The sequence below is a fragment of the Ixodes scapularis genome, unplaced genomic scaffold (genome assembly GCF_016920785.2).
Source record: "Ixodes scapularis isolate PalLabHiFi unplaced genomic scaffold, ASM1692078v2 ptg000500l_1__unscaffolded, whole genome shotgun sequence".
Taxonomy (NCBI): domain Eukaryota; kingdom Metazoa; phylum Arthropoda; class Arachnida; order Ixodida; family Ixodidae; genus Ixodes; species Ixodes scapularis.
This window is the reverse complement of record NW_024609990.1, coordinates 86,080-113,542: the sequence shown is the minus strand read 5'-3', so window position 1 is coordinate 113,542 and position 27,463 is coordinate 86,080. Positions and strand designations below refer to the sequence as shown.

The window sequence follows — 27,463 nt, the reverse complement described above, 5'->3', positions numbered from 1 at the left end:
CTGCCATTGAGCAAAATGCAGCTCGTAGTTTTCGCCGTGGTGCTTATTCTACCATCTTTTCTAAGCGGTAAGTTTAATTTAGAAAATATATATAAATATATATATTTATATATGTATTGTGTCTTGTAATCCAACCAAACGTATAAAGTGTGCTATGACGTTGCGGTTTTATTCTGCCATTGTGCAGGGATTTCACAGGTGCCAAAAGAGGACAGTATATTTCGAAAGGAATCTATCCATAAGATAGCGGACGTTGGAGCGCGGCCAACACTACCAGCCAACGAGCCAGTAAAACAGCTTCGAAAGTGCAACGTCACTGCGATCATCGCATTTTTTAGTGGATGTGTTTTTTCCAGTGTGCCGTGAAGTAGAACTTCAGCAGATTTTCGCTAAGACCGCGACGACGAATCGGCGTCCACACCCACCCTCTGCCTCCGGGTTGGAAGTGGACGGCGCAGCGACGAAGATTGTACCGGCGAGCGTCGACACGCTGTTGATCGTGGATTCGAAGGCGGGCTAGTTGGCGTGTATGCCTCTTCTGCTCTCTGACTCACCGCGCATGGGCATCGTCGCATCCGTCGTCCACACGCTCATGGGGCAGCATCGCGTCCAGCTTGGTTGTCAATTTTCTGCCATGCACCAGCTGGAATGGTGTAAACCCGGTTGTTTCTTGAGCTGCAGTGTTGTAAGCGAACGTGATGTATGGTAATACCTCGTCCCACGTCTTGTGCTCTATACGTCGACGTACATGGAGATCATGTCGGCGATCGCCTTGTTGAGCCGCTCTGTTAGCCCGTTGGTCTGCGGATGGTACGCGGTGGTCCGACGATGGCTGGTGTGGCTGAGCCGAAGGATCTCTTGCGTTAGCTGGGCCAAGAACGATGACCCTCGGTCGGTTATCGAGACTTCGGTGGCGCCATGTCGAAAGAGAATACACTCGACGAAAAACTTGGCGACTTCCACCGCTGTTCACGACGGAAGGGTTTTCGTCTCCGCGTACGGGGTAAGGTAATCCGTGGCAACGATTATCCAGCGGTTTCCCGACGTCGATGGCGGGAAGGGCTCAAGCAAATACATTCCAATTTGTTGGAAAGGTGTAGTATGGGCCGATATCGGTTGCAGGAATCCCGCAGGTCTCGTCGGAGGCTTCTTACGCCGTTGGCACTTGTGACATGACCGTGTGTGCAGATGAACAGTTTTCGGGAGTTTTGGCCAGTAGTACTTGTCACGAATCCGGGCAAGGGCCCTGCTGTAGCCGAGATGTCCGGCCGTTGGGTCGTCGTGGCACGCTTGAAAAATTTATTCTTGGAGGCTGGTAGGGACAACCAGTAGCCATGGAGTTTCGCGGGTTCCGATATTCTTTCTGAAAAGCACGCCTCGCCGCAGGACAAAGCTCGGTAGGTCCTGAGAAAAGACCCGTGGGACAGAGCCTCTTCGACCTTCGAGGTGATCGATCACGGAGCGAAGTTCCGCGTCGTCGCGTTGCAGTGCCCTCACGTCGGTAGCGTTAACCGCTCCAAGAAAACGGGTGTCGTCATCGTCGTCGGCGCCGGAGCCGGAGATTGGAGGTTCAACTGGAGCCCTAGACAAACAGTCAGCGTCATTATGCTTGCGGCCGGATTTATGCGCAATAGTTATATCGAATTCTTGCAGTCGGAGGCTCCAGCGGGCGAGGCGGCCTGACGGATCCTTGAGGTTGGCGAGTCAGCAGAGGGCGTGGTGGTCTGTGACCACGCGGAACGGGATGCCGTACAAGTACGGACGGCTTTTGGTTATTGCCCAGACGACTGCAAGACATTCCTTGCATGTCGGTCGTTGAATAATTTTGTTCTGCCTTGGACAGCGCCCGGCTTGCGTAAGCGATTACTCTCTCTGCTCCTTCTTGTCGCTGAACGAGAACCGCACCGAGACCAGTATTGCTGGCGTCCGTGTGGATTTCTGCTCCGCAGACTGATCAAAATGCTCGAAGTTAGGGGGCAACTGGAGCCTTCGCTTGAGTTCGTCGAACGCTTGTTCTTGCTCCTTGCCCCACTGGAACTGCACGTCGCCCTTCGTAAGATGCGTCAGCGGTGCAGAAATTTGTGCAAAGTCACGAACGAAACGTCTGTAGTAGGCGCACAGCCCAAGGAACCTTCAGGCGGCCTTCTTGTCTGATGGTTTCGGGAATTCGGCGACAGCGGACGTCTTTGCAGGATCAGGGCTTACAGCCTGAGCGCTCACAACGTGTCCCAAAAATTTCAGCTCACCATAGGCGAACCGACACTTGGAAGGCTTGAGTGTCAGCCCAGCGGTTTTGATAGCCTGTAGCACGGATCGCAGTCGTCTCAGGTGCTCGTCGAATTCGCTTGCGAACACCACAACGTCGTCGAAGTACACGAGACAGCTCTGCCATTTCAAGCCGGAAAGGACGGTGTCCATAACGCGCTGGAAGGCTGCCGGCGCTGTGCACAGTCCGAACGGCATTACTTTAAATTCATACAGTCCGTCCGGCGTGACGAATGCCATCTTCTCGCGATCTCGTTCGTCGACCTCTATTTGCCAGTACCTGCTCTTTCAAGTCCATCGACGACAAGTAACGGGCGTGGCGCAGCCGATCCAGGGTGTCGTCAATGCGGGGCAGCCGGAGAGACGTCCTTTTTTGTTACTGCGTTCAGCCGGCGATAGTCCACGCAGAACCTCAGGGTTCTGTCTTTCTTCTTCACCAAGACTAGTTTGGAAGCCCACGGACTGTTTGACGGCTGGACGATGTCGTGATCAAGCATTTCCTGAACTTGCTTCTGGATGATTTCCCTTTCTTTCAAGGAAAGTCGGTACGGTGGCCGATGCACAGAAAGTGCGTTGTCATCAGTAACACTTCGATGTTTCGGAACCGTCGTCTGGCGCACCTTTGATGACGTGGCAAGAACTCATTGAACTGGGCGAGGAGGTCAGCCAGCTGTCGTCGGTGGGGAAGGGGGAGGGTTATTGGGTCGATGTCGAGCTTTGAAGATGACGCTGTCTCGTGTTGCGACGAAGGGTATACTCCGCGACAACTTTTCTCGGCAATCCAATGGAAGGTACGTCCCGCGTCCCCTCTCCCATTTTGAGTGTACGCAGGCTCTCCTCCTCCCCCATTTCGGGGGAGAGGAGGAGAGCCTGCGTACACTCAAAATGGGAGAGGGGACGCGGGACGTACCTTAATTCACTGCATTGCCAAGAAAAGTTGTCGCGGAGTATAGTCTTCAGAGATTCCGGCGATTGCGGCTGTGTCCTGGAGCTCCCGGATGTGCCCCACGGTGGTACCTTTTGTTAGGTGCTGAGCCTCTTGTCGGAAGTTCGTTACAAGAACAGCGGTGCGTCCATCTTGGAGCTTCGTTACGCCTCTGGCGACATCGATCCCTCTGCTTATGAGCAGTTGAACATTACCTTCCAGCAGGGCGTCTCCGTAATTAGCTGTTTGGGTTCCGATGGGCACCAGCACACTCGAGCGCGGTGGCAAGTTCACGTGCTCGGATAGCACTGCGACTGAGCCGGCCGACGTTATTTCCTGATCCCCGGACGTCATAAACAGGTTTTCGCAGTGTCAGCCGGTTGGCTTCCAGGTCGATGACGGCGCCGTGCTCGCAGAGAAAGTTCGTGCCGAGTATAACGTCTCTTGCACAATCCCGTAGAGCAACGAACTTCACCGGGCATGTTTCACCGTGAATCTCGACGCGAACAATGCACATCCCGACTGGTGTAATGCGGTGCCCTCCGGCAGTTCGTATCTGTGGACCATCCCATGGCGTCGTCACTTTCCGAAGGCGTTGGTAGAGCCTCCCACTCAGGACGGAGTAGTCTGCTCCGGTGTCGACGAAGGCCGACTCGTCGTGGCCGTCGATAACGACGATTAGATTATTCTTTGCCGTCGCAGGAGCGTCGTTTTTACGTGCGGTGTCGTTAGAGTGTGGGCCCTCCGACGTTCGTGGAGGATGTTTGCGTCGATTATCTTCGGCAACACCACCTCCAGGGGTTGCCGCGCTTAGTTTCCCCGACGACGAGCGAGGGGCAGCAGGCTTTCGCGTGGGGGCCTGAGCATCGGTGAAGCGGGGCGTCGTGGTGAGGGCGACCGGTATCCTCGGGAGGGAGCGGGCGCTGGAGATGGTGCTCGATGCAGATATTCTTCGATGTCTCGCGGTCGTTCTCCGCTCCTCGGGCGTGGAGCGTCCGACACGAACCCGCGAAGCCCGATCTGCCGGTAGGGGCATCGTCGGTATATGGTCAGCTTCTCCGCAATGGTAACACAGCGGGCGTCGGTCAGCGGTCCTCCCGACGTCCGTCTTCCTCGGCGCAGGTTGCTCTGGGTGGACGTACGGCGGTTGCCTCGGTGTTGAAGGCTCACGTTGCGGCTGCGGCCCAGCGGGCGTGTGTCGTCGGGTCATTGCGCCAGCGCCGGTTCTTCGGGAGCTGGAACGATGATAGGAATGTCCGGCTGGAAAACTCGCTGTACTTCCTCTCGAACCACCTCGGCAACCGAAAGGGAAGCTGGGCGGTTGGGAGCCGGCAGTAGTTTCTTGAGCTCATCCCGGACGACGTCGCTCATGATCTGCCGCAGGTGATCGATGTCAAAACCATCGACATCGGATCGAGGTGGTGAGAGAGCCGGAACCATTGATACATCGGCGAGTCGTTGAAAGTGCACAGCTCTGGCCGACAGCGCTCGCTCGATGTTGGTCGCCTCGGCCACGAAGTCGTCTATCATCATTGGGGGGCTGCGGACAAGGCCACCAAAGATTTCGCTCTTGACGCCTCTCATGAGGAAGCGCAACTTGTTCTCTTCGGTGGTTTGCGGGTCGGCGCATGTACACAGTCGTAGCACGTCTTCAACGAGGCTTGTCACGCTTTCGTCGGGGGCTCGAGTCCGCATCTGGAGCAGGTTCTCCGCCTTCTGTCGCCGGTGTTGGTTCGAGAAGGTTTGCTTTAACTCGGTGGCGCAGATATCCCACGAAGTGAGCGAAGCCTTGGGGGTTTTCGAATCAGTGCCTCGTGGTGCATTCCAGCGAGAAGTAGAGGTTCTGGACGTGTTGCTCGGCGTTCCATTTGTTGTGGCGGGCCACGCGCTCGTAGTGAAGGATCCAGTCCTCGACGTCTCTATAGATTTTGCCATGGAAGGGCGTCGGAAATCGGGGGGCGACGGGCAGGACAACGACGGGTGGTGTGGTCATCGTCGCGGTCTTCTTTGATTTCTGCGGCAGGGGTCCGAGTTCCGGCGGTAGACCTTAGTTACGGCGACTTGACCGGGCCTTGGTCTGGTCTTCTGCGAAGGGTAGCCTCCAGGGGCTGAGCATGCCACTTGGCCGGCGTGTTTTCGGAGGGGTTAGGGTCCACGGGTATAGAATCCGAACGCTGGGGCGAAACTGACTGCGGCTTGCCACGCGGCGCCTTTTTTGTACACGCGTAGGCTTCTGGAACATTTGGCGTAGAAGTTCGGTGCGGAGAACATTCTAACATCGAATCAGCAGACGGTTCTCGAATTTACCAGAACACCACAGCGTCAACAAAAATGCGTAGACATGGCCAGAAATCGAACCCTGGCCTTCTTCGTAGAAGACAAGCGCGACAACCGTTATGCCACGGGCGCACTACCTACTTGGTCAGCTGCGCCCGCGGCAATATACAGCAGCCTAGTTAAATGTTAGAGCACATGACTGATAAATAAAATACAGTAGTAGTAAAGTGGGGGCCCAAAACAAGTGCACGTAAAACCGAAAATACATTAGCCTCCCGGGGCAGTATCTTGCGAAGTTTCGAGCTCAGCCAAGTTGATGCCCAAATAAGATTCCTATCAGGACTTTAGTAATCTTCGTCTGTCCTTCGCTCAATTTATGTTTATTTAGAAATATCATTGAATGCATTTATATGAATCCGTTTTTGCAGTAAAGCATTGTGTAAGGAATTATTTAGAAACAGTAAACGTTATCTCAATCTGTCTGCAGATTTCGTGCAATTACTTTCCAATTTATCATATGAGCACAAAGTCGTTTTTGGCATACCCTGCATGCCGGTATTTTACACTGCAAAACAGTGAACAAAAGCACATTTCCGCAGACTCAACAGCTGACGTATTCTCGAGTATCGTCCTCTCGTGTCGGTCTCAAGCGGTTATGTGAAATTCATGCAGTCAAATGTATCGATGATAAAAAAACTATATTTTATTAATGACTGAAAATTTGGCTTATAAATAGAAGATCGATTCTCCCATATATATATTATAAGTAAATATACCCCAAAATTACCTGAAAGATGCTCTGCAAATATATTTCGGCGTTTTTATCCTCGATACAAACGTTATAATTAATTTAGGAAGGCCTTAATTTAATTTCTTATTTTGAAGCTAATTTAAATTACTACCTGTTCTGGACATACTGCAAACGACTTACTTTTCGCGGGCTCGATATTTCGCGATTTAGGTCAAAGCCCAAGTTTTTGGAATTTTCGCGGGTTCTAATTTTCGCGAAGCGGTGGAATCTCAGTAAAAATTCCAATATGTTTACATATCACCGGAATTGTTCGCGGAACCTATTTTTCGTGAATTGCAGGCGATTCGCAAAATTTTCGAAAATCAGTTCCTCGCGAAAATTAAGTCGTTTACAGTATACATATACAACTTCTCCAACATATAGAAGTTATTTATTGCCTCTTTTATGTAGTGAACAAAACTTTTATGTGTCTGTGGGTTGGAAAAGCAAAATACACAGAATCAGAATCAGTTTATTTTTTTCACAGCGCTTTTACACACATGTGACAAGGGGGGCCAGGAAAAAAAGCTGCAAGTTTGCAGCTTGACGGGATCCTGTCCCCCAAAACACAGGGCAGAGCGGCACTGTCACAAGGACGCGGGGTGGAAATATGACAATTACGCACGCAAGCCGTCAGAAAGTGTCCAATTAAGTAGCTGCTATATCGAGTAGAGCATGAAATACCACTTTTTTCTAGTTAACAAAAAGTCATCAGTTAGCAAGGTTGATGCTTATTTGCTAATTAAATTGACCGGCATCGTGTCAAGAACAAACATAAATATCCAAGCTCTGTCAGTTTATTATTATATAAGAAAATGTTCACTTGAGTAAGCACTATTTAACGCCAGATTCGATCTGAGTACGAAGGTGCTTATAAATTAGAGGGGCACAAGTTAAATCACTCCTTTCTGCATGATTCGTCGCCTGCGTTACGGAGATGAGTGTAAAGTCAAACAATGTTGGTCATAAAACAAGCATTGTGATTTCCGCTCAGTGTTTCTATAAAAGATACACTGGAAGGGCATGTCCTAAAACTTTCGTGACATTTTGAAAATTGTATTGCTTTTAGCTCACTTGCGTCTTCACCATTTTCGTATTGTGAAACGTATATCGTATGGTTGATGATATATGTATTGACGAAGTGCCTATTTCATAATTTTATGGACTGTAATTAATTCCTTAGCTCAAGGGCACAACCATGATTTAACTTTTAATACTACGATGCGCAGTTGTACCAATCACGGGTGTTCTAGGCGACCTACCTCACTTCGCAAGAACATATTGATTCAGGTACAATATATGTGACTGTGGCTAACAAGTTGAGTCGTATAAACACGAGGCTCTCTATGTTAAGGTAGATTTATATTCACTGTTGTGTCAAAATTAAATCACAAAATTTTATATTTTTGCTGCTTGAAATCTAAAGAGGATTGCACAAACGATAGGAAAAAAAAACTATATATTTAATCGTTTCACGGCGTAAATAGTAGGGAGTTTCGCCGGTCGTTTCCAGACGAAGGGTTCGTCCTCGAACGCATCGGCGACACCACTGCGCATGCGCGTGCGAGTCGTTCGGGGCGTCGGGAGTCTTTTCTCGTTCTTTTCTCCCACTCCAGCCGCTGGAGTCGTCATCGCAACGCAGCCAGCACCGTTCACGACTCGGTTAAAAAAAAAAAAGATGGCGGTCGGTTCGGCGACCGATTTCGCCGATCCAGTCGAGCGTTAGGCTTAGGACAGCGGGAGGCGATTTACCATCCTGTTACTCTGCTTCATTGGAGAGGTTGAACCAAATCATTTCGAGGACTGCTCACAATGGTAAGCGATCGTGAATGCTGTAAACAGCGCATGCTAAGTATTTCCGGTCTCCGGGCAGACTAGCTGCCGTGGCGACCGCGAGCAGACGAAATGATTTGGTTCGACGGCACAAAACGTGAACGATCGTTCAAGTTCAAGATGAGGGAGAAACAGCACATACCTTCACGGTCATTCAGATACTTTTTACTCGATCTAGCTTCGCAGGTCTTGAAGTGCGACCGGCAAATGTTACGCCGGCCGTCTTGTTTACATCAGTCGTACTCCAGAAACACGAGCCGCCACGGATTTGCACGTTGCAGAATGTTTCACATGTTTACTAGAAGATGGCGCCACCAGTCAAAAACAATCGTCGTCATCGTTTACACGGTTACGCCAGTCTCACGATTCGCTAAAATATGTCAAATTTCACGTACAGTTTCACGGAACGGACCAGCTGCACCGTTCGTTATTTCGGAACCGTGCGCTCGAAAAACGACTTGCTAAAACTCCCTAGTGCCTATGGCAGGGACAATGCAGAAAATATATTCTCAATTTAGCGATTCAAGCCGCTGATAGAGAGTGTATCGAAGAATTGTGCGCCCTGGAAAAGAGGAGATTGCAAACTTTAATTTGAGAATAAAAAAAGTGACAGCCCTGGACGAAAAAAATTATGAAACATTCTTCCTACATTAAAGGGTGACTCTGCTCAAAAGTCGAACCAAATTAAATTACTGGTATCGATTTACGGAGACTAAATACGAGCAGTGTCAAATTATTATACTATTGGGAAACCGCAATTCACTCCAAAACCGATATTAAAAATGCTACCACAAACTACTCAGAGGGCATGCAGCTTGTTGGCTACTTATCAAGCACCTTTGTGCCCTGATGTTATTTTCATTTTTTTAGAAGGTTTCTTGTGCGTACTCCCACTTTTCTCGCAATGTTTTATGCTGCGTTTTCAGCCGTCCCAGCGTACGATTTCTGCTTGTTACGTGGTGTTTTAGAGGTCGTAGTTTTTAAGTACTCTACAGCGATCGCGCACAAAGATTATTGACTTCCTGCTCGCTCAAGTGCGTCGTGGTGCCGAAGTTTGTACCGAAGGTGGCATTCACTGAAGGCCATAGTTTAGTTCTTTCCTGCTAAGCGCGGGCTTACGAACTGCTTTTACAACGCTTCACCAAGATTGTAGTTCTTCTCAGAAGAACTGCAATATAGGTTCATCGTGGCAGACTTGCTTTTCAGCTGGTAAATTTATTAACGTTCATTAATGTATGCTACAGATGGGGTTTGATATCTGCAGAGCAAAGAAGTAAAAAAACGGTAGCTCTTACCTAACTGATCGAAACTGCTCTTGCGACTAGGAAGGTAATACGCTTTGCGGTACCTCAATACGAACTTTGCGTCACATGACGACCATGCAGCTGATCACATGGCTTGCCATAATGCTAGAGCCGGTAGTTCCGGTTTCGCAGTAAACCACCGATAAAAAATTTGGAAATAGCATATCTACAAAATTTAAAAAAAAACAATAAAAAAAACGGCCATTTCGTAATTTAGGTACACTTCCTTCACTAAAACCCGTCGTGATCCTAATATCGGGAAAGTGCGCCGGACTTACTCATTAACAGCGGCAGTTCGCTTTTAGACACAACAACAAAGTGCACACATTAGCGAAGAAATCCTTAATATAAAATAGTTTCAGTAATATTGGTGAACAAAGCAGAAAAATGGTTCTAACTTATCAATGTTTATACACTTCTAATAAAAAATAAGGCGATGGTTTTGATAATATAATTAATCAAAATACACACGATAATGAGATGAGCCGTTTGCACCTGGGATGTGAACTGGGAAGCTGAAAGGAACAGTAAAATAAAAGGAAAACAAAGTTAAATAAAATCGTTTGCGTTTTTAGCTCAAGTGAGCTGTTGGCATGATCCAGCGAACTAATACCTTCATTCACAGTCCTTTTTTTTTTTTTTTTTTTTTCAGGGGAATCGTTTTCTTCTTACACCGAAGTTTCCAACGAATGCGAGTTATATATTAGAGAAGGCGGAGACAATGTGTGCTCTGAGCAAGTATCTGTGAGTATTTGAAAGGACAGAAAACAATTAAACAGAAAGTAGATTTTTTTTTGATAATCCAAAGTGGCTTCCTTATTTTATAAAAAAAAAAAATACTGATTGTTGTGGGTTTCCCCCCTTTTTTTTCGGAAAGTGTTTGTGTGTGTGTGGGGGGGGGGGGGGTACCACGTACAAACACAGGATGTCTGTTGGACCGTAGAATGACGTGTTTATTGACGACTACGCCAAGACGTTTTGCACGTCGGCCAAACAATAAAAAGAAAAGACTAAAATATCGGAGATGTCATATCTGACAGATTCACCTGGAGGGGCCCACGCTACCACACTAGGCAAATTCATAAAATAGGGGAAGCTGCAAAAAAAAAAAAAAAGAGGACCAGAGCCTTCCTTATAGTCTCGGGGTTTTGGGGCCGGCTTATATAACCTGCGGGAAATAAACGCGCCCGGAGTAGGTGGTCTGGCTAAGCTGGAGATGGGTCGCGTCATTGATCACTCCCACGAGTGCGCCAGTAGCAGATTAACCCAAAAGAGCGAAGGGAGACACCGCCCTCTTCGAGGAATGCTGCCTCAACTCAATGATATAAGTCGCCACCATGGCGGCCTGCACGGCCTGCAGGTGCTAGGCCTACACTCCGTTCCACCTTACAATGAACCGCGATGAACGCTACGAACACACGAGCCAATTCATAGTTCGTAGTTTGTCTTGTGACTTCGCACTTTCCCGTTACTCCCCTGAGCCGGAAGGAAAAGGAAGGAATTGACTTGTATTGAAAATCGAGAGCCCTACACGAGTTTACAACCTGATATCCAGGTTATCTGCAGGGGTTTCCCCAGGAATTGAAATTGGGGGTGATGCCTAAATTGTTGGGAGGCGGGTTAGGGGGGGGGGGGGGGGGGGCATTGAGAATAGAGGAGTCGTTGCGAATTAAGGGAGTGCTTTCAGAAAAACAAGGGGGTATACACACCCCTAGGGGGTGTGTAGGGAAATCACTGGTTGTCTACTCGTGCGCCGCCGGTAGCTGGGAGCCTGGACGATCTTCAAATGACTCTTGTTGGTGACGATGGTTCTGACTGCAATTGTGAATCCCATGAGCAAAGATGCTGCGCGGCAGGCTCGGGGTGTCGGAGGGGAGTGGTATTCTAGATCCTGAGCTCCCCCTGGTCAACACCGCCTAGAAGACAAAGCCATAGTGCTGACATCTTTGCGTCACCGGTGAACGCCAAAGTTGGACACAGATTGAAAACGAGTGGTGAGTCAGCGCTTGGCTTCAAATCAAGTTTGAGCCGAACATTGATGTAATCGTCGTGTTCAATTTGTTGTCAGCATTTGCCGTCGCTGATGACAATATTCCTGCCAGATCCTGTTCAAAGTCTTCAGTATTTTGTATTTGGCCGTTTTTGGCGTGTTTCTCAGCATGGCTGCCGTGATCCCGTCTCGGCCCGGCGCGCTGTTCTTCTTGGTCTGGCCGATGGCTGCCTCTAGTTCCGATCCCTTAAATGAAGAATTTCGGCGTTCTCTCGCCGACCCGAGGTGTTTAGGGGTGTAGATGTTCTGGTGTGGGTCTCAAGTCAGTTGGGGAAAGAAGACGTTCCCCCGTTTCCTCAATAATTTCTTCCGTTTCCTTTTCCGAAAGTAACAGAATAACGGGAACGTTGCTGACGCTCTTGTTCTTTCTGCTCATCGAGTTGAAGACTCCCTAATGGTCATTAATCATGGTGATGTGGTCGAAGGATTCGCAGAATTTTTAACAACGGTTTTCATCCAGTTCTCTCGCGTACTCCTCGGCTTCTGTGGCAAGCATGTTGACTCCTTTGAGGACTCTCTTTCTTTTCTCTCTCTTGTATCTAAGGATCGCTTGCCGTCGCCTCTCCCACAATCTCAGGAGGTGTATGTCGGGAATCAAAATGTCGTCCACGACTTTCCTAGATTCAGTTGCCCTTCCGAAAGCGGTGTATAGCAGCTTGGCGATCTTTGCCGCGTGGATGCATGCCTTCGGCAATTTCCCATATTTTGTCTCATACTATCACTTTTGTTGGCCTACCTCCTGTGCGTCAGATTTTTCTTAGCCCTAAAACGGTGTCATCGTCACGTGTCGGAAGAACACGTGACACCCTGCGAGCTTTACGTTGACTTCGGTGGCTCTTAGTGTCCTTTGAGGTCCCTCGTAAAGTGAAACAAGGTATAAATAGGAAGAACGGAAAAACTTGTGTCTCAGATTGTATAAAAAATGTGTCTATCAAAAACTTGAGCTATGGAATGTGTTAGGGAACGTATACAGTACAAGCACCTTAGTGACGAATAGCATAAACATAAGGGAAATTAAGAAAAATACATCCTTCCAAAAAGCCCCGCAAAATCTGCCTGAGGAAGCACCGGAACCAGTTTATTGTATGCGAAGGATATGTGTATGAGATTCCGTTAACGTGTGGCAAATAATATATAGGCCGTACAGAAAGATGTGTTCATGAGAAATTACGCGAATATAACCAAAACGTGGGCAGACATCGAGATGGCCATCTGTCGATGCATTGTCATGAGTGCGGATGCAACCATGTGTTCACTACGTACTCGCTTACAAACATGCCTAAAAATAAAATAGTAAGTGAAATTTTTGGAACGGTCTAAACCTAAAGTTACGACGGTAAATGCGATAGCGTGGCTACAATTGATATTGCAGATAAAGAGAACCAGTTCTTGCGATTAGCAGCGGGGTACGGGATTGTTTGAGTGGCGTGATGGCGCAGAGTATATATTCGCGCGGAGTTCCAAAACTTATACAGTTGGTGCTGGGGGATCGTGTTGTGTGTTCCTCCCCCTTGTCTCTATAAGCGCAACCATTTTTTTCGAAAATAAATCAAGGCGCTGATTTTTATATCCTTGCTTCTACTGGTGTCGGATGGGGCGAGTAGTTCTACAAGGTTGAATGGGGTAAATATTGCCTAAAGTAAAACTGTTGTGGAAATTTTTTATGTCCACGAGTGGTTAAAAAAATGACGAATTATTATCGACAGAAGCATGGAAGGCAGCTACTCTTTTCAGAAAAATGACACATCCAGAGGAGCGAAAAAGTAACGTGATTCTATTGAATCTTTGTGCCGCGTAACCTATGGAGCTCACCGAGCTTTCCGGTACACGCAAGCGGTGTCTTATCTCATGAGTACTTGGTACCTGATATAACTTGATACTTCATATAACTACCCTGGCGGTAGCTGTACAAGTACTTGATAACCTAGAGCTCAATGAAACAGCCCACGCAAGGGAGGCCGTTCGATCAAGATCAAAACTGCGGCTTTAACGTGAACAAAGCTCACGATTTTTTTCCGGCCGGCCAATCTATACTTATCGCCACCTTTGTGCACGAAGAGGCAAAAATATACCTGTTGAAACTATGAGTGATTGAATTATGTAATCAGTATTTGATATTTCTACTGAATAAGCCAAATATAAATGGACGATTTCGGTGGTCACCTATATACACCGTAAGTGAAGGGGTGGCTAAAAGCATTAATTGCATCACAAACTAAATTGCTCTGTTTTTTCCTGTCCAGCCGCAATGTCAACATTTAGCCAGCGGTCCCAACTTCCAGGGTTGTTTCACTGAGCGCTACGTCAGACAACAGTTCTTCGACTGCCACCAGGATAGCGCTGTCATAAAATAGGACGCGTTCCCGTGTTCCCGATAGGTTTTCTTAGCACAGTTCTCTGTTACTTTTTGTTCAAGTAATGAGTAAGGGAATTTAATTATTATTGTTCACTAATATGTACATATCTACTTCTGGGGAATACTGTGTTGTCAGAAAGTCAAATAAAGAGACAAGCAAGGCTGAAATGTGATGAGCGGAATCGGCTAGAAGTCCATGTATTTTTACCCACGGAGTCAGTCAGGTCTCCTATAAATCCCATTTCCGGCTACTTACCCGCCGGTTCAGACACCCGCAGGTATCAGCAGCGCCCCCTCAACAAGAATACCAAAAGCTGCTGCTGTGTTCAAGATAGAAAACCGCTGCAGTCAGCGTTGCTCTTGAGCTAGATCCTGTTCTTACAACAAGATTGAAGTAAGCGACGCCAGTTCATGCACTTCGGAATTTCGATTTTGTCCAAGTTGAACATTTTAAAGATTTATTTTTTACTTACATATTTCTACTACACAGTTTTATTCCTGACATTATGTAAATCTATTTCAGGAATACGAAACCTTTGATCCAAGAACATGCACTCTGATATGCAAAAACGGAGAAACGACAAAGTTGCCAGAAGAGGCGTGCTCGGGCGGTGAACTGGTAAGTTACCTGGAAAGCTTCTTGCTGCCTGGGCGCTTCATTTTCTCACATGTGCTCCTGAAGGCAGACCCCGGCTTTTTCATATAAAAATAAAGTTTTTCATAATTCCGTTTTACTTCTTTTGAGGGCAGCATAGCAGATCAGTATGAAATATTTCGGGCATTGTCATGTACGTGGCACTAACAGAGGTAAAACTGATTGCGTTTTTTACTGATTTTCTGCAGGTTGTACACGCGAACTATATTTTTAATGTTTGACGGACCATATTTAATTCCATTGGGCTCATTATAAAAAATACACCCTTGTCGTCTTTTTTTGTGCATGCAGATATAGACATATTTGCCTATATCTCAGTGTACAGTCGGTGCAGAGATAGCATAAAAATCATTTAAATATGTAGCTACTTTCAAACTTCGATGCGATATATTTCACGAGACCAAAAACACCTCTTATATCACGCCTACGTCTACATGATCATGGCAACCACAAAAACGTCATCAGCTAGTAGAATGAATCCCACCCATGTAACCCAAACCTGATGATTCGGTCACAATTCCCGAAGCCTCTCGGTGTTTAGAATAGCCAAATGACCTTCCTGTCAAAGACTGGTAGGCAGATATTGAGTGGCAATGGCCACATGTAATACCGTATTTTTAAGCCTATTGATGAGGCGAATTTCTTTTCAGCGGTTACACCATGTCCTGTCAAGTGGTTAGCAAAATATGCCTGTTTCTCTCGGCCGGTGAGAAGGAGTACCTCCGTAAGAGGCGTCCATGTAATGATTGTGCAGTGAATAAAACAGCATTGCAGCGTATGATTATGCACGAGCCACGGTGTTTACAAGGGTGATTCAACATCGAATTAATCGCGGCACCAACACGTTTAAAAAATAGTAACGAAAAACGCAGATTGTGCTTTAGTTTTCTATAAAAATTATAAGAATTATACTCTCGTAGAGTTTTGTTATTGTTAACTCTCACAAATTTATATTCAATAAAGTAATTGTGCCAGATTACTCTCCACGAGTAGCGTGAAAAAGCGTATTGTCGCACAACCAAAACGCCAACCGTAAAACATTTTTGTACGGTTGATAAAGGCGCTGCCGAGACTCGAGAGGTACACACTTTATATCGGATGTTTCATTTTAATTCGAACACATTTATTACAACACATTCGAAAAAGATGCACTAAAACAGTTTGTGCAGGTGAGTCATAAGGCCAGGGGGTACATTATATGGGTGGCTAATCTTTGCAATAAGTCGGATAATTAACTTAACTTACTTAATTAACTTTTTAATTATTAAAAATAATCAGATGATTTCAATTAGGAACATGCTGAGCATAATTGAAAACCACTATATCAATGAATTTTAGAACGGCTTAAAGCTCGTGAGAAACTTGGGAGACCACCAAAGTTTCCATTCGTGCGGCTGTCGCAAAGCTAGCAGTGGCGGAACGCGATGATAATCTAATCATCGGCGTTTTGCCACTGCTAGCTTTGCGCCTGCCGCACGAATGAAAAGTTTGGTGGGCTCCCAAGTTTCCCACGAGCTTTAAGCCGTTCTAAAATTCACTGATATAGTTGTTTTCGATTATGCTCAGCATGTTCCTAATAGAAATCATCTGATTATTTTTAATAATTAAAAATAATTAAGTAAGTTAAGTTAATTATCAAACATATTGTAAAGAATAGCCAGCTATATGATGTCCCTCTGGCCGTATGACTCACCTGCCCGAACTGTATTAGTGCATATTTTACGGATCTTTATCTAATAAATCGGTTCGTATTAAAATTAAACACTCGGTATAACAAAAATATTTTATATTTTGATATTAGTACGAAAAGTGATTTTACTTTTACCAAATTTAGGAGCAAAATTTAAAAAAAAAACGAAAGAAATATTAGCCTTAGTAGCCACGTTAGCTACAGTATCGTGCAAAGCGTTCGTGCAACGATATTGGCAAAACTGAAGGAATAAAGACACAACGAGATAACACAGGCGGCATATCTGTGGTAAGATGTGCTGCCAGTGCGCTCTCTTTTTATTTATGTTTAAACATTTCTGAAGTCCTTACGCTATGCCAAGGCGCTCATCTCAAGAGAAACGGTGTTAGGTTGGATACTTTCTTCCTTTACGCAAGCTTAGTTACCCAAGTGCAATCCTAGCAACAATCGCAAGCAATGCCACTGACAAACGAGCATCTTTGTCGTGGTGTAATAGACCTCCTTTGAAAGTCACGTGCCGACTGCTGGAAGGCCGAAACCACTGAGCAATAGTGGAGCAACCGACACCGCTGAACGTGCAAATCCAAAACTAGAAGAAACGCAAGCACAAACGCACAGATTCAAACTTCAAGGTCACCGTGCATGGCTGCGCTTGATTGGTTTAGCCGATGATAGCATGCGCACTGGCAGACAACGAACGCCGCCGTGACGTTGCGTTTTTGGCGCTGCCTGTTTGCATTAGTCTTCAGCCAAATACGGCACAAAAGTATTTAGGATAAAATACTAGACATCCCTTTAAAATGTATTTAGAGTAACATTAAGGTTACTTTGCTGCAGACCATCTTGAGTAGAGTACAAAATACTTTGAAAAAGTAATTGAATGACTTTCGAAGATACTTTGCAAGCACGTTGCGAGCTTGTAATATAAGAATCAAAAAAGTGAAAGCCGTTTACAACTTCCTGTAACGCCGAATTGGAGCGCAGCTCTTGAGGAGGAGGAGTGGAGGGTATATTCCTCCTCCTCCCTCGTGATCATGCGTGCTAGTCCTCCTCCCCTCCTGCTCCCCCTCCCTCTCCTTTACCACCTCCTCGTCCTTCAAGCTCCTCCCCTCCCCTCGCCTCCGCCTCCTCCTCTCTCCTCCCCCCCTCCTCCACCTTCGTACTGCTTTCCTCCTCGCCGCTGGTCATGTGACCCCCTCCCCCCGAAGTCACGTGACCCCCCCGAACCAGACAATGAGGGGAGGAGGAGGAGGAGGGGGAGGAGGAGGAGGGCAGAGGTCCGGGGGGGTCACGTGACCTCGAGGGGACGGGATCAGATGACCTTGGGCGGGCCGTCACGTGACTTCGGCGGGGGGGAGGGGAGTCACCCCCCGGGGTCACGTGACCTGGGCGGGGGAGGAGGGGGGAGGAGGAGGAGCGGGGGGAGGAGGAGGGGGAGGGGCGACGCCGACGCCGACGCCAACGCCGACGCCGCACAGGCTGGAAACGGGTCATGTGACCCCCTCCCCCCGAGGTCACGTGACCCGCCCGGACCATATTACACAATGAGGGGAGGAGGAGAAGGAGGGGAAGAGGAGGAGGAGGGGAGGAGGAGGGGGAGGAGGAGGAGAGAGAGGGGCGCGGTTACGCCGACGCCGACGCCGACGCCGACGGCGACGGCGACGCCGACGGCGACGCCAACGGCGACGCCGACGCCGCTCAGGCTGGAAACGGGCCCCTAAGAGCTGCGCTCTAAAAGTAAAACCGGGTTACTCTACACCTGATGACTTCTTTGAAAATCACAATCTGCGGTGAGCTTTACGACTTTCAAAACGAGCCTTAGCTGCTGGAATCGAAGGTTACTTTTAAATAACTCGAGATATTCAACATAATGGGTGCCACAAGATTTTAGGAACAAGGTCATTGAAGTATTGTAGACCTATCGAATGCGGTTGTTTAGTTTGGTTGCATGCTCGGCTCTTGACGCATTCCGCAATAAATTTCTAATATGCCTTGCTGCGATTCGGGAGACCTCGCATGTAGTTCGGCGTTGCATATCTGTGATAGCCGAAGTAGAAGGTGTTCAGGCAGCCATACTTGATGATTACGCGAGTGAATGACAAACGTGCACACTCAGGAGAAACATCGACTCGAGGACAGCAGCATCGGTCGCTGATCTACAACCAAGGGCGAGTATTTTGTCCTCCCAGCCAAGGGCGAGGAGGAACACCCGTACTTTGGAACTGGCAAATAATATTTAAAGATATGTCAAGAAGGAAACACAGCTAACAAGGGAGAGTGTCCACGAAACCGCTTGCAAACTCCATTCTACTGCCCCCCTTTGGCACCAGCTTAAACCATTCTTGACGCATCAAGGTCAAGGTTCCAGAACCAGAATAGTTCAAAAATAATTGGCAGTCAATTATTTCTAAACTATTCGCCAGGTGGAGCACCTGGCGGAAAACTTGGTTCAAGTATTTAAAGGATAAAACAATTTGTGAATTTAGAAGGAAGTGATTAAACATATCGTTATAGAGACGTGTGTGTTTGTCCCCTTGTCATCCGTTCGTCTCAGGTTTATTAATATGTGTGATAAAAGAAACGCTTTTAAACGAGCTTCGGAGCAAAAGGTGAACCACAAGGGGTGCACAGGTGTCTTTGAGAAAGCCCAATCTAGGTCACTGCAGCTCAATAAAGTCAGCAAGATCTAGCTTTCTCAGCCAAGGGAGTGCCTGCACTCGCCGAAAAACGTTCTCACTCATTTTTATACTCGAACCTCCTGAACCGGCGATTTCCGAGATTGGTTTATTACGGAGTTTTCGTAGACCGTTTTCCCAGCTCCGTTACGCTCCCCGGAACGAAGACGCCACTACTGCGCATGCGCGGCCCTAACCAATGCACCTTTGCAAAAAACTGCTCTCTGGCCACCGCCATTTTGCGACTCGAGCGACCCCTATCAGCCAGAGAGTTTTACCACCCAACTGAGCTGAGGAAACCCGGTCAGCGTGACTCCCCATATATTCCGCATTCGGAGTTTGCCGGATATTCTTAGAAGTTTTTCCTTCATTTGCTTGCTCAGGATGCTTACCCTTTTTGTGTTATCTTCCCTTATTAGAACCAGGGAGTACGAGGGCTCTTAGCATGCTCGGCCTTCGCAGGAAACGAACGAAGAAAGCGAACGTCAAGAGGCTCGGGAGTCTTCGAGAATTATTTCCGTTGAGATAATCTCCGAAAAACCTTGTCGGCTGTGTTTCTAGTCTTCGCGAAAAATAGCGCATAGGGTCGTGTCCGGGGAATGAGGACTGAATAGATAAGTTCGTTGATTTGCGTTGGTGCTGTGCAAAAAATCAGGTCTCTTCAAAACGTGCTTTAAAAAATGCCGGCTTTCGTCCGATCGGCGTGAAACTCTATATTCGATATGCTGTGTTATTTGAGACCTTTCTCAAATACTGTTCGGATAACCCGGCACAGTGGGGTGCACGTGAAATGCGTATGTTGTTCGATTGAAGAGATCGTTGAATTTCATGTTGTGAGCGGGAATACTCAGGCAGTTTGGCTATCCTGTGTGGTCAAATATTTTCGACTGTTAAGACCTTTGTAGATTGACACGGCTGAGCGTAAAGGGAGCCGTCAACAAATCAACATAAAATGAAACAAACATTCCAGTTGAATTTATTCTGTCGCGGGAATGGGCAGTATTTCAAATACAAGTAGTTGAAATAGGTATTTCAAATACGTTGTTTATTTTGCATTTGTATTTAATTACAAATTGGGTAATATATGTGACGTGTGTATTTAAATACTAAAACGTGGGCCTTTCAAATACAATTATAATTAAATACAATTTTGTGGACGAAAATACATCTCGTTTTTATGCACGTGGTTGTAAGATATAGTCTCCATCCTTTATTCGGCCATGGGGCTTTTTTCTTTTTCTCCTCCGACTTTATTTTAAAGGCACTGTTCAGAGCAGGAAGAAAACTTCGTTCTGCACCGAATGCAGCGTCTCTCAATCAAGCACAAGCGTTTAGTGACTTTGTGATTACGGTGCTAGTCCAGGGCGAGAATAGTGACGAAATCGACGTTCACAGGCAGACTGGCTAAATAAGTGCCTGTGACAACTGTGATGTTTTCCAGCCTGATTTCCATCCATATGTTTGCCTGGAACATTCTAAATGCGCGGTTTGTCCAGATTTTCGTAACTGGTGCGACTTGCAACAATAAAAAATTCTCTAGCTAGTGCTACGCGTCTTGGTCGTCACGATTCTTCGTTAGTCTATACCGAAATGTATTCCACAAAACAAGCTGCTTGAAGCTCTGTACTTCTTTCACCTATTACAACCAAGCTGATTACATTTTTTTTGTGATTATATTTCTATTACGTTACTAGAGCCTCGCACACTAACTCCCGAGTGTGCGATGCAAAATTAAAATGAGATAACCAGAAACTATGGGTGTGCGAATATTAATATTTTCGAATACGAATAGTTAGCTTCGAATATAGAATCGAATATCGAATAGTCTAAGGCAGGTGCATGTATTCACAGCATTTTTATTTTCACATGTCGGAACTGAAGTTAATTTTTCTTTGAATATTAAATTTTTATTTTTGAACTGCAGAACTGCAGTTGATTTTTCTGCATGACAACTTGTAACCTTCCCTACAACTAGAATTTTCGTTTTTGTGTTTTTATTCTTGTTAACACCAGTGAGGACTGAGGTTAATGAGAATAAAAACACAAAAACAAAAATTCTAGTTGTAGAGAAGGTCACAAGTTGTCATGCAGAAAAATCAACTGCTGCACATGGTTAGGTAGAAGGCGCTCCCTTCAAGCGGAAACTACACTTCCAGCAGCAAGACAGAAATCTCTCACTTGGCACTGAAGTAGCAGGTATTGCCAGGTATTTGATGCAAAGCTTCGCCAGACTCGGATATCTTAAGCACCCGACAGTTCGCCACCACTCACACGGACCACTCTTTCTCTTCAGCAGTGTCTCCTCCGCATACGCTACAACTTCAAATTTTGAAGCTGAAACCACTTGGCTTTCCATTGCACTTCTGGCTAACTGGTCAAATGCTTGCCAAACACTGCTGACGGCGTTGAGCCTTGCTCTTTCGACTGTGTTGCAGCATCCGGCTGGGTTTCTTCAGTAGTATCACATGAGGCTAGCTCTTGCAGCACCAGAGCCTTAAGCCATATTTTTTCCTTTCCAGCTTTACAAATATTGGACTTGAAGCGTGGGTCCAAGAACATAGCAAGGCATGCTTCTTAATGAAAAAAAAAAAACAGTTCGGGCGCAGGCGAGCTGGTGTAAGTTTACCATTTTTTAGACCACCTGAGACTGGGTGTAAGAAACACGACGACGTCTCAATCGTCGTCGTGTTTCTTCCACCCAGTCTCAGGTGGTCTAAAAAATGGTAAAATGGCATGTTTCTTGTCCTTCGTATACAGAGTGAACTATGCCTAATGGATCTTATCAGTTCTGCGGGAAATTCTGATGCCCTCGCACAGTATACCAAGACAGTCGGGCATACTAAAAATCATAGGAACTTGGGAGGACAAAGACGGATACTTCTCAGCACTGGCAATACGAGTGGCATCAAACAATGGCTTCAATACTTGTAGATATTCAGAAGCATCTTTCTACTCTAATGAACCAAGTCCATCGATGTCAAAGTCCGAGGTAGCTAGCTCCACAGTGACTGCTTTTTTGAGTTCCGGAAGGCGAGACAACATTAGATACTGGCTATTCCATCTCGTCTCCACGTCTTCACTAGACGTAGTGTGTCCTTTCTCATCTTCTTTTGGCACTCCTCAAGCCTTTTCTGAGCTGATGAACTGTGCTTGTAATGTCCCACAATATGCCTCACTTTCTTACACACGCCATCAATGGCCGGCGAACGGCATCTCGCGTCATTAATCGCCACTTGAAGCCTATGCGCGAAGCACGCTCTTTCAATCCACGGAAGTCTCCTTATTGCAGCACGGATGTCGCGCCCGTTATACGTTACGATGAACTTCGCACATTCATCGGGTATCTCCCAGTCACGGCACATTTTGTCCAGCATGGTTGCAATGTTCACAGCACTGTGACTGGCAGCCATGTGTCGAGTGTTCAATGTGACCCACTTCATCAAGAATTTCGGAGTGAGAAGATGGCAAATGAAGCTCACATAACTTTCGTTAGCGCGTGATGTCCACATGTCGCTTGTGAAGACAACAGCGGTAGTACCGCCTTCAAAGGCACTGTTGAGCTCTGCTTTCACCTTCTATCGGGTGTCGTCATACATCCGTGGCACAAGCACGCGCGAGAGTGTAGAGCGGGATGGTAGGCGATAGTTGGGAACGACTTCTGTCAGCAGTTCTTTGAAGCCGCGATCTTCCACAATGCTGCAAGGCTGTAAATCAGGCGCCACCTTGGCGGCCACCTTGTTATTTAGCGCTCGCACCCTCTTTTCTGGCAGGGGCTCCATGCGGCGCACGAAGTCCGTCAGCGTCGGTTGATCTTTTCTTGGCGTACCAGCGGTAATCCTACGATAGTCTTTCAACAACAAAGGATGTACTTTGAGATGGTTGACAAGGGGCGTTGTCGTACCTGTAGACGCTTTAAGCGCTAACTCGCACGCCGTACAGTGCGCCATCGAAGCCGTCGCCCTCGCAAGATATTTCCAAATAACGCTCCTCTTTCTGCGTTCTGGTTCCTCTTCCCGTTCGTTTCTCCGCTTCGCAAGCGATTCCCCTCAAACACCTCTATCCGCCATAAGAAGGGTGGGTGAACGCGAAAGTGAGCAGTTGAAAAAGGCAAGAGTCACAAGAGCACAGAAACTCGCAGATTACTGCTACTGACACCCACGCCAACAGTTTAGGTTGAAACCACCATGCAGCTATGTTGCTGTCAATGGGCCTTACTTACCGAAACCGAAGCCGAAAGCAAAACTCACGCTTGCGAATACGTTCTCGAATATTCGATTAATATCGAATATTCGTGATACGACGAATATTGGAAAAATACCAGACTTAGTTTACGAATCGAATACGAATATTAAATGTATAATATTCGATTCATATTCGAAGTTTCGAATATTCGCCCGTTGCAGGTGCCCTGAAGTCGCTGACGCAAATTTTGAGGAATGTATTTGGAAAAGTATTTGGAGGGAGACCAAATACATTTGGTTGTATTTGTATCTTGTACTTAAATGCTTTTTTGGAAATGTAGTTAGATTTGCAATTAAATACATTTTTGACGAAGTATTTTGTATTTGTATTTCGAAACATATTTGCATGTATTTTGCCCATCCCTGTTCTGTCGCGTAGGGAATCGCCAGAAGTTGCTTTCATTTGTTTGTTTGTTTGTTTCTAAAAATAGCACAATGCTTTCTTAAAAACCTTGACAAATTATATTCGCCATAAAACACACAAAAAAAACGCGGCAATTTAGCCGCTCTCAGCATTTGGAATTGGACCTGCTAAGGCTGCCGCAGCCCACTGACGAGAAAACACATAGCCCAGCGAAGTCGGGTAACAGTTACGTACACTCCCAAACCAGGGAAGCGCGCTGTAGACACCTTCGTTCGAGACTGCCGCTGCAAAGGTCTATACTGCGTTCACCATAAAGCTGAGACCGGGGGAGTTACGCGCCTGCCGGACCTATCAGCCGCATCCCTCTTATCCCTGACCCGGCTCTCTGGGTGTGCGTATGGGCGGGAATGTGATGACGTCACGAAAGTAAGACGTATGACCGGTCCAACCAGGACGTAGCTTCCACAGCAGTCTCAGCTTAGGGGTGATCGAAGTATATCCTGCAAAGTCTCGGATCTCGTAGCGGGTTGCGGTGAACGCTGTGGGACAGCGGAAACGATAGACGAAAGCTCCAAGTTGCGATCGTACCAAGCGTTGGCCTCCCAATCCTTTGCTGAAGGAGTTTTAGACAAAAGGGAGGGGGGGTGGGGGGGTCTTCGTGTCAAATCCTGATGACGTCACTAGCCCTTTCCTAGCTCCAAGCAAGACGTGCGATTCAGAAACAACTTAAAACAACGGTCAAGAGGTCTCCTCTTGACCGTTTTGCAAACTGCGTTTTGCTCGTGCCTTGTTTTCTGTTTCTTGTTCAGTCGCTTGGCCCCAAATTTGCAATTTGTTCAGCTTTGCTTTGGGGTCTGAGGATCTCTAGTCCCGTAGCTTGTTCCGGCGACAAAGTTTTGTCCAATGTTCAAAAATGTATTTGAGGTAGTGAGTAAAAGACAGCGAGAATCGTATTTAAAATAGAGTAGCAAATACTCTAGACAAAATGTACTTGCAAGATACCAAATACTGCCAAAATTATTTGAAGTACAGTACCTTGAGTATGGTGTTTAAGATAGGCAAAACTCTGGTTTGCATCCATCGACTCGTAGCTTTGGTTGTGTTGCGTCATCTCTGTCCGCCATTGAACAAGGATTCCAGAGCTTAAAACAGAGGACAGACTTTGAAAGGGGTTAACTTTATCGATATATGTGTTTTTTTTTTAATTTCTTCGCAAAGTTTAATGCCATAGTAATGAGTATCGCATTGTTCTCGTAGGCCTGGGAAGTAACTTATGATTAGGCTTCCGTGTTTTCGGATAAATCCGAAAAACGCTCGCCGGTAAATGTCCCTTCAGATTTCTCCGAAAAATCCGAATTTTGAGGTCACATTACCAACAAAGAAACAACAACAGCAAAGGCGGTGATTTTCAACAAAACTTCATTAGAGCACAGGGTCAGTGGCACTGAGGAAATGCAGCTTCCGTTTCGTTTGAAATCTGAAAATAAAAGGAATTTGCCTTTTCGCTCGTCAATTCTCCTTAAGGACACCGGGTCATGGTACCCGATTTTCATTTATTTGGTTTTTGTGATAATAAAAATTGAGAATACAGTAAAATAAACTCAAAATTTCGGGGAGTTCGGAATCTAGCAAAAAACCAACATCGAATTTCGAGTGTAAAATAAACTCCGAAAATATCCTCCGAATTCCTCAAGAAGTAAACTCCGAAAACGCGAAGTTTTATTTATGTGAGAGATATTAAAATGCAGGTCATACTTAAAAGGTCAAAAGGCCATAGTTTCAACACGAGCACTGTGCCTTATACTCAGCATAGGCTCGTGACAATCAATGCTTTGACAAGTATTGAGGTGGTAATTCGCGTAAAATGACTGCAATGACGGGGGCAGCCAAACCATAAAGGATATTTCACACACTTCTATTTGCTTACTAAGGAAAGGCTAAATAACGCCTGTTTAGCTTCTTATGATTGATTAGAAGAACCTGCGCTGCTGCGCAGCCGATTGTGAGCGGTCCCCGAGAGGCTTAAGAACTGGATGTGGGGCAGTTGGTCGTAGTCAGACCAAGTGCGAACCAGTTTCAACAATGTGTGGAACCCAGCACATTCCCCGTGCTTCGCCAACACCAACATGTGACTATGTTAAACACCTGTGGTATATAATCCACTTCAGATCACGTGCTCACATATTCTGTCCTTTAGTTGAGGAAATAAACACCCTTTATTTTTCTACATTTTGTTTCCCCTGACTGCCATTACGTTGACAAAAAACAATCTATTTTGTAGGTAATGAACACCAAGAATTAATCTATTTGGTGAATATAGAACAACCATGGCACCGCCTTCGTAATATAACAGTCCAGAAGCTAAAAGGATTGTCGTTAGTGCGAGTACTGAAACAAACTTTTCTCTCGCCTTTTTAATCTTAGGTTTCACTGACGTACCGTTAATCTCATTTGCAAAAAGCGCATTGAAATGCGTATTTTAAGGTGGATCATTTATAGCATATTTTAGTATATATAAAGTGCTGCGCGATTACAAACATCTCCATTACCAAAAGGGAGCTGTATTATAAGGGTGATATCTGTGCTCTGATTGTCATAAAACCAGTGTCGCATTTTCTTATATTTACAGGACTGCGATTCAGAGGAAGTGAAACGAAAGCTTAAAGAGTGGATCTTGAAAATATGGGCAAGGAGTAAATGAAACATTTTTGATAGCTTTGGGCCCTTCTTGTGCAAAGAAATAATTTTGGTTGGGGTGACTGATCAATAAAGGTAACGTGTGTCGTTGTTCTCTATCTATAATTTTTATAAAAAAGGTGCACAAGCTTGATCATGTTGACAAAACCAGGGAGCTCGGAAGAGTGTTGCACGAACCTCACACACATTTTATAACTTTTTAAAGGTTATTATTGGTGTAATTGTACTTTGTAATTTTTTTTCACCCTTTTACTGCGACCCTCCTCTCCAAATTTGCGTGTACCCCCTCCCCTTTAACAACGTTCAGGTCTCGAGCAGAACCGACGTGCTTGCTTTCCGGAATTTTTCGCATATCCTTTCCATCCTGCACTCTTAGTGGGTGAACATCCCATCATTCCCATCAATCGCTTCATTACACACTTGAAAAAAAAAAAGTGGTGTTTTACGTCGATTATAACTTCTGCATCCCTCTTTCATCTTCTACCAATTACCAAAACCTCCTTTGTTCCAGATCTGATTTCACAGTGAGCCTTCCAAGACTATTACTTTGAGCATTATTACATCTGTTTGGCGTAGTACGGCCTTTCACTTTTACGGAAGCAAACCACCAAGGCAACAACCTTTTAACCACTGCCCCCCCCCCCCCTTCCTTTCGTTTCCGATCCCTCCCTCAGCAAAGGTTACGTGACGTGAAGTCACGTCGTTAATATTCCCACTTAATCTAGCGGGCAAACTGGATTATGTAGCGCTCCAAGCTTGTCGCTCCTTTATGAGTCGTTATCATAGAAAGAAACCCATAAAACACATCTTCTGTTAAAATTATCTCCCTTCTTTAGTGTAATGGCGAATTCGGGTGGTCAATCGTCGACAACGTATTTTGCCGGAAAACCGACAATAGCGTTCGCGTGGTTGGTTTCCGGCCGGTGCGCACACTAAAGGTGGTGGTTCTCCGGCAAGCACCCGCAATCTTCCTGCGCTTTTTCCGTCCGAGCTCCGCACGACCGGGCGACCGGGCGCCGGTCTGTATCCGGTGTCGTCACCTCCGAAATGGGTGAGGAGGTCAGTGAGAAAAAAATAACAATAGAACGAAACTGATTTTGGGCCCTATGCTACACTGCGGCACCACGGGTCCGGGACAACGCCGTCTGCTGAGATTGGTCAGGGAGTCAATCCAATCCGTTGAGACAATACCACAAGGAAAATAGGGTCGTCCTTTCCAGAGGTGGATTGGGGCCCGGAGCGCGGGGCCAAGGTCACGTGACATGTGTCACGTGACACATGACGTCACTGCTTGTTTTAGTTGTTTTCTCTTGTGACGTCACAGGTTGCAGTTTTCATGGT

General features: G+C 46.3%; 1 protein-coding gene across 1 annotated transcript; it reads left to right on the top strand.

Annotated features, from left to right (window-relative positions):
* On the top strand, positions 1-26,214 carry LOC120850842. The gene is made up of 4 exons (XM_040223508.1): positions 1-67; positions 10,047-10,138; positions 14,324-14,419; positions 26,055-26,214. The coding sequence occupies exons 1-4, from the start codon at positions 16-18 to the stop codon at positions 26,124-26,126; spliced, it is 312 nt and encodes a 103-aa protein (XP_040079442.1). The 5' UTR covers positions 1-15; the 3' UTR covers positions 26,127-26,214.
* Positions 26,215-27,463: the final 1,249 nt, after the last annotated feature.